Source organism: Propithecus coquereli, unplaced genomic scaffold (assembly GCF_000956105.1).
Source record: "Propithecus coquereli isolate 6110/MARCELLA unplaced genomic scaffold, Pcoq_1.0 Scaffold160, whole genome shotgun sequence".
In the NCBI taxonomy this organism is placed as follows: domain Eukaryota; kingdom Metazoa; phylum Chordata; class Mammalia; order Primates; family Indriidae; genus Propithecus; species Propithecus coquereli.
In genome coordinates this window covers 2,111,679-2,119,953 of record NW_012140525.1, presented here as the reverse complement: position 1 = coordinate 2,119,953, position 8,275 = coordinate 2,111,679, and the positions used below count along the sequence as shown (strand labels likewise).

The 8,275-nt window shown below is 35.7% G+C and overlaps 1 protein-coding gene across 1 annotated transcript in view; it reads right to left on the bottom strand.

Moving 5' to 3' along the window:
* Positions 1 to 8,275, bottom strand: part of GIN1 (gypsy retrotransposon integrase 1) — a 39,965-nt gene that overhangs the window by 21,684 nt on the left and 10,006 nt on the right. Inside the window, exons 2-3 of the mRNA XM_012641062.1 lie at positions 2,025 to 2,170; positions 184 to 377 (exon numbers count right to left, since the gene is read on the bottom strand). Coding sequence (XP_012496516.1) covers positions 184 to 377; positions 2,025 to 2,166 — 336 coding nt within the window. The 5' untranslated portion in view covers positions 2,167 to 2,170. The remainder of the gene's footprint in view (positions 1 to 183; positions 378 to 2,024; positions 2,171 to 8,275) is intronic.

Sequence of the window (8,275 nt, the reverse complement as noted above, 5' to 3'; positions counted from 1 at the left end):
CTTTTTTACTGCTCAAATTATAGTTTAGTGATTTAAAAGAATCAAGGGAAATAAAAACCCCTTTAAGTGGGTTTTTGTATAAAAACTACCATACAAAAAGTACTTAATAAGAGGTAATACCAAGAGTAAATCTGGAGCATTATTAAGACATTATTAAAAATATTCTAAATACATAAGCCATACCCACTGTTTGACATCATTGGTCACAGAAGTCCAATAGTAATTGGATTCCACCAGCGTGAGGGTTCTGGATATGCCATGATGAGCTCCAGTGTCATTTTCATGGCATTCTCTTAGGATTTTCTTTTTTTCCTCTTCTGAAACGATTACCAAACGATTTTGTTTTCTGTCTTTTCCAACATAAAACAGCTTTTTTTCTGGAATAAGTGATATCAAAAAAATAGAAGTGCAGTTTTGAGAGATCTATCTATGCTGTTTTAAGATAATCACAGCCTTATCTTCAAACCATGAGGGGCTTTGTTTTGTTTTGTAAAATCTTACTCTATTTAAAATAAAGTATTTATTTGTAATGCTGCTACCACACAATTGGAAAGATTCTCAGCTATTACACTTACCAGGTATCTAGAAGGAGCACTAGCTGCTATAATTTTGTAGCTATCAATATAAGTAGAGCTAGCTTGTTTATCAAAGCATATAATAAGGATGGAAATATAAAATTAACTTCCTACGGAAGTACTCAAACTAAGAAAATACCTGCAGGTGCCTCCTAAAATGGTATAAATTAGCAAATAAATTATGTACAGATAAGCAATTTCCTAGAACAGAATTTTCTAAAATAGCATTTTATCATAACTGCATTTTTGCAAGCAACCACCTCTTTCATGTTTTTCTAGATTTGAGTGGAAGGTAGGACTGGTAAAGTGGGAGAACCTTAAGCCTCAAGACAATTCTCTGTTTTCCTTATGAGGACATCTGAGAAAAATCTGCAGCTGGGAAGCAACTAGAGGATGCAGAGAACCACCACGTAACTCTCCAGTGTAGGGTAGCTATTCGAACTCCAGAATACACCATTAAGCTACTAATGTGCTTAAGCATACGCTGAGTGGAACAGTCTTTACTTAAATTAGAAGGTAAGCCACCTGAGGGCAGGAAGCTTATCTATTTTATTCGTCAGTATTTCTCCAAGTCCTAGAATGTGATTGGCACATAGAAACTCAGTAAACACTTATTACACAAATTATTAAGTAAATGAATGAATGAATTCTCATTTTAGTCTAAGAAGTAACGGATATGCCTGTTATTGGTAGGGTTGTACACAGGAAGACAGGAGCAGTTATTTATTTATTACCTTAGAATTTTCTTGACCTGCTTTGGGGAAAGCCTAATGCTATACCAACCGGCAAAGCTCCCATTAATAGTACCAGAGTTCATTTAATTATCTGGTGATTGTACTTATTGCTTATCTCAACCCAAACTTCTCTTTCCCTCTGAAGGAGGCAGGAAAAGAGGGAAAAATTATCATGATCTATTAGGATAAATATCCTACTGCCTTTCGAATATTTAATCCATTCAGGGAGATTCAGGGGCCTAAAATAAATGTAATCCTAAGAATATTTAAATGGCAGTAACGGGAGAAATCACATAAATATAGTTAATTTCTTCTCTTTTTCATATTAGTAAACAAACTAGCTAATTTCGTCAACATTTTCATATTGAGCCTCAAATAAGTTCCTCATTGACTGTGGTATTAGTGCTTAAAAGTGCACCATTAGAGTAGGTGTACCAGCGGGCAAAAGTAGAAGTTGTTAATTTAAGTAAATGTTTTTGTTTTCTTTCACAGTATCATTTTCTATACCTAATTTAAACTACCCTTTTCATGCTAACTGGCCTTCAGTTAGCTTCAGTGTGAATTTTATTTTGCTTCTGATTGAGTGGCATCATCAATTCAACTGGTAATGGTTTGGCAACAATCAATTATCATAGAAACTCTCAGGATTCCACAAAGAACACACGTGTAGAAGAATCTATAACTCTATCCTCAAGATTTTGGACACTAATTTTACCTTTGAAGACAAATTTTTTTGCTGCTCTTCGTATGCCACTTCTCTCACTTGGCAGTGTAGTTGGATGATATTCACCAGTTCGTTTATAATATGCAATCTGTTTAAGATGAAGGTCACCATTTTTTCCACTACGGACCATCATGAACCTAAGTAAAAGTTATTTAAAGAAATAAATTATAAGCTAATTCAGTTGCTATTTCAGTTCAGGCTCTGTCATATTTATTTTTACACGTGAATTGAGCATTCCCAAAATATTTGTGAGGGAGATAATTGCAGTACAGGAAAGGAACAGTGATGTATATGAACTAAAATATTCAAATGCTATTTTTGAGATACAGCATGAAAAATTGTCTTGTCTTTTTCCATGTGATAATAAATGCTGAAAATTTTCCACATACTGGGGAAAAAAAGGAAATGAACAAGTACACTTCAAAAAGGTTTACTTAAAATCTCTCATTGCTATCAAACCGAAATGTTACTTACAACAGGATGGTCCTATTATGTGATATTTAAATATTTAACAAATGATAGAAATGGTAACTATTTTCTGCTGTTGCTAGTCTTCCAGTGCCATGTTGGTGTCTCTGTCCCTGTCCGTAAATAGGAGCTTCATTAAATTTCCTTTAAAATCCTGCCAGAGTATGGCTTCTGTTTCCTGCTATGACTCTGATAAAAATGCTTACAATGTTGAAATTCTAAAAACAATATAGATGTTTACTGACCACTAGCGGATCCAGGTATGAGACTAAAAGAGTATATTACTACAAAGAGAATGTTGGAACAAAGTAGAACAGACTATGCCTATCACCATGGCTTAAACAGCCTATCGAGTCTCTTCCCATGATAAAGCTCCCTGAACAGGCAAAAACCACCTTTTTGATCTATTTATAACTTCGAGAGAGAATACCAGTGCATTTCTAATCTTAGGTTAGCATAAAGTGTAAGCCACATTAAAAGCAAAGGTTCTGTAATGCTAACACTATCCCATTATAACCTAAAAAACAGGTTAATTATCTCCCATCCAAGTACTAACCAGGCCCGACCCTGCCTAGCTTCCGAGATCAGACGAGATTGGGTGCATTTAGGGTGGTATGGCTATAGAATAGAATATCTCTACAAGGTACTATAAAACAATTTGTTCTAAGTTTAATTCATTTTCAATTAAATACTAAACATATGAATTTTTTGCTTTATAATAGATGGCTATACCCTCACAAATATAGCTTATTACAGTTTCCAAAACATCTCAAAAATGAATGGTTCAGATTTTAGACTTTCTATATGAACACAGTAAGCAAGACAGTACAGTACTGGCATAAGGACAGACAAATACATCACCGTAATGGAAGAGGGAGTCCAGAATTAGATCCACACATATAATGCGTTTACAATGAAGACATCAATATAATGAGGAACAGGTGGTCTTTTCAATAAATGATGCTATAACAACAAATTTTTCTATAGGAAAAAAAAATAAACCTTAACCACCTCCCTCACATCTTCCACAAAAATTAATTCCAGATAAATCATAAACTTAAATGTGAAAGATAAATGACCACACTTCTGGACGAAAACATAGGAAAAGATCTTCAAAATCTTGCAATAAGCAAAGATTTCTTATACAGGACACAAAAAACACTATCTATAAAAGAAAAAAATAGGACTTTATCAAAATCAAAACTCTTGTTCACCGAAAGACACCATAAGAAAGTGAAAAGATAAGCCACAGACTGGAAAAAGATATATTTAACACCTAACAAAGGACTGATACCTAGAATATGGAAGGAACTTTTACAAATCAAAAATGAAAAAATCCAATTCAAAACATGGGGGACAACTCTTACATGGCACTTCATAAAAGATAACATTCAAATGGTGAATAAGCAAGTGAAAATGTGCTCAACATCATTACTCCTCACAGCAATGCAAATTAAAACCACAGTGATTTACAACTATACACTACACAAAAAGGATAAAATTAAAAACACAGACAACACCAAGTGTTGGTGAGGACAAGTAGCAACTGGAACTCTCATATATTGTTTATGGGAGTGTAAAATGCTGCAACGACTTTGCAAAACTGACTTTCTTCTAAAGCTAAACATACGTCTACCCTAAAGACTTGGCAATTCTACTTCTGAGTTTACAACCCAGAAAAATGAGTATATGACTATCAAAAGATGGGTATAAAAATGTTCATAGATGTTTTATAGTCATAATAACCCCTAATTGGAAATAGTAAAGGCATTAAGAGGTTTTACCATGTGTATGCTCAGCCCTTGTCCTGTTGCTACTTCTGCTGTTGTCCAGTTTCATGTTGCTCTAGGTCAGTACTTTTCAAATTAACTGTGATGAAGTACTAGTACCTCCCTACTGCCCTTCGGTCTGTCACATAAGACTCACTGATGCCTTTACCTTCATGTCATCCTCACTACAGCTTCCCCTCTGCCAAAGGATTCCATGTCAAACTTCTACTCTTGATCAATTTTCACTCCAGGAAGGCTTATGTGGTTTCAAGTAGGGAATATAGAGTTGAGTCTGTCTAGCTATCCATTTGCTTGCCTTTCAAACTAGCTCTGCATTAACCCTCCTCAACTCTTAAAAAACAAACAAAACTCATTTTTTCTTTGTCCTATTTTCATCTCTAGGCAACGATGACACAAGCTCTTTCAAGTTCAAGGGAAAAATCTGTCCCTTCAATCATTATATGGTTTATATGCTGCAAAATTTATAATATACTATATATAACCTCAAGCTACAGTTTCTTTCCTTTAATGGTTTCTGAGACCATCAATGTTCCAAATCATCTAAAGGAAAATCTAGAAATATCCCATCCTAGTCAGCTGAAAGCATGGTATCTGTAGGAAGATGAAGCTTATAAAAGAAAGACAAAAATCCTTATTTCCTCCCTTTTAGAGCTTGCAAAAACTCCTGAAGGACCTTAAAAAGAAAAGGAGAAAGTCTTTTCAGGCCTGTAAAAAGCTCACAGGAGGAAAAGATCAAACTTAAGTGCAGGCCCCCAAACACAGAGGGGGTAATCATAACTGGTAGAAAAAAGCTGGCCATTGGAAAAAACAAGCATCTGCATAAACCACAGTGGCTTCTGTAGTTTGCTTTTATACTTAAAAAACCCCTCTGTTTCAAGTTTTCACAATTTCCTGTCCTCTTCCCCTACACAATTCCCTCTGGGGATACAAGAAAATCTTTTATCTAATCACTCAACATAAGATGAAGTCCTCAGTACACTTAAGTTATCTGTGCTATAAGGACACCGCTGGCTTTCTACCTACAGTAAATGCACAAAAAGTCCTCCTCAGAAAAGGTCTATTTACTGAATTAACTTCTCCACTTTCAAATCTTTAACTTTCGAATAACTGAAAATAGATCAACACAGAGTAATTTGGTATCCTAAGCGTAAATTTATAGTACAAAGGGTCAAGGAGGAAAGGAAATCACTACACAAAATTTTGAAGAATTAGCTCTTTGAGGTTTTTTGCTTTAGTTTGTTTTTCTTATCATTAAGGTAGAGAGGAATCAGTGGAAGAAGACATAAAATCAGAAATTTTATATATATTTTCATATTTCACAAGTCCTTTCAAAAGTGTACTATTTTCATTTTTATAAGAGTCAGCGGTCTTGGCTCAGTAAAGAGCAGAACACTTAGAAGCATGATTATTTGCTTGACGTAGGAACTTTCAAACTTATTTAGACTATCCCTAGCATATTTTTATTTTCCAAATGATTTACTTGACAGAGTGAACACTATTAGACTGCCTCTGGGAATTCTCTACTGCTTACTGACCAAAGTCTAAACTATTTAGCCTATCCTCTACAACCTGGCAGAACATAAGCCTTAGAGCTTCTTCTCTAGTTAGTTTCCTTTGTATATCTGTGGCCATATCCCAACCATTCTCTGTACCTTAGTTTATATCATTGTTTCCCCCGAGTGGTATATCCTTCTAATTCTACATGATTAAGTTTTACCCATCTTTCAAAATCATGTCTAGCACCTCAATGAAGCAAGCCTTCCATAACCTCTGAATCTGAAGTGATCTTGACCTCTCCTAACCTTCTTTGTACCTACTATAGAACTTCCCAAGTTTTATCCTCTTTTGTAGTTTTTTGTCTATTTATCCATATAATCTTGCATTTGTTTGCTCATTTGCTGAGAACTTAAACTCTTATATGTATTAGGTGATGGGAATGCAAAGCTAAACAAGATGAAATCGCTACCCTCATAAAGCTTATGGTGTAAAATAACAGGAACAGAGGCATAAATCAGCATTTATACAGTATAGAATGCTGTTTTAACAGAAGTATGCAAAGTGTATTATAAAAACAGATACGTAAAGAACCAGATTGACTTAGAGAGGGAGGAAAAGCACTCGGGATAAATTAGAAGCTTGAACTTTACCACCACTGCCTTAGCTCAGACTCACCTCATATTTGACCTTGCCTCTCCTGTCTAGATAGTCCCCCTCCTCCCTGCAGCCACAGACGTCATCATAAAACACAAACCTTGTCAAAATATCCGCCTAACTTGAAATAATGGCCTTTTGCCATTCCTGATTGTCTTGATCCATTTGGGCTGCTATAACAAAAATACCATTTAACTGGGTGGCTGATAAACAACAGAAATTTATTTCTCATAGTTCTGGAGGCTGGGAAGTACAAGACCAAGATGCCAGCAGATTTAGTGTCTAGTGAGGGCCTGCTTTCTTACAGGCAGCTGTCTTCTCACTGTAACCTCACATGAGGGGAGGGTGAGGAATTTTTCTCAGGCTTTCTTTATAAGGGCACTAATTCCATTCATGAGGGCTCTGCCCCCATGACCAAATCATCTCCTCAAAACTCCACCCTCCTAATACCATCACCTTGGGGGTTAGGATTTCAAATATGAATTTTTGGGGGACACAAACATTCAGACCATAGCATTAATGATATCTAAACATAAAAGGTTTTAAAAGTTTTTCAAGATACGGTCTTTACTGACCTCTCCATGCTTTTCTCTTGGCATTCTCAATTCAAACTCTAAGCTCCAGTTACACAACAAATAACCAACCATACATAGTTCTTCAACCATTCCGTGTAGTATGCTCACACCTTTTCAATGATACTTTTGAGGAAAAGGCCTCATCCCCATTTCTCCAATCCCTAATCATCTTTCAGAACTCTGGCTAGATGCCATTTCCTGCAGAGTGCTTCGCTGATCAAACTCAACTTGAATTTTGAAGAATAAATTGTAGTTATCAGATTCCTATTTTACAAAGTCCAATCTGTACCAACATTGATGACAGACTGGGGTGAAGAGATAGGAATGTAAGTACAGGTTAGTGAAGGGGCCGTTGTATAATTAAAGCAAGAAATAATGAAATTTTTAGTCAAAGCAGTGTTAGTGGAAATGAACAGATAAGTTTTATAAGAACTGTTACGGACTAAATGTGTGGAGTCAATGCAAAGAAGAATCTGGGATCACTTCTGAAGTTCTGGCTTATGGAGGAAGATGACAGCATTAAGCATGCTGTACGCAGCTCATGGATGAATGAGCTTGTGGATGATAACTGAAGTTAAGACAACGGAAGAAGGATCAGAGGAAAAGTGTACACAGTAAGAAGTGTGGACATGGCCTTATCCTTCAACATTCACATTAATGAAGTCACCTATTTTTGAATCCTTTCTGACATCTCCAATCTCAAATAGCATTGTGTATACCTTCCTGGATACACTTATAGTAACATATATCAACTTTTATCATAAAATTTGCAATACTTTATTAAGCTTATTAGTTTATACGTATATAGCACAAATCCGCAGGGGCATGGGAATAGCCAGAGAAATAGTAAAAAAGCCAGCTGAGGTTCTGATTACAGAAGTCTAGGGAATAAAGTGTTCTTAGAAGTAAATGACGAGGCTAAGTGATATAAGAACAAAAATGTATCTAATTGTTTTGGCAATCATTATAGTAGAGCAGGGCAAGTGGAAACCAGACTGCAATGAGTAAGGAAAGAACGGACATTGAGAAAGTGGATTTAGTAAGCTTGAGATTAGCTATAAAGGCAGGGAGCTACAAGACAGTTACTGGAGATGGATATGAGATTCATTGATCTAAAAAAATATCATTAAGCATCTGCTATGTGCCAGATTCAAAACTAGACATACAATAATAAACAAGATGTGTATCCTCTTGGCCTTCATGGAGTTTACATTCTAGCAGAGTTAAAAGTTTGTTTTGGGCCGGGCACGGTGGCTCA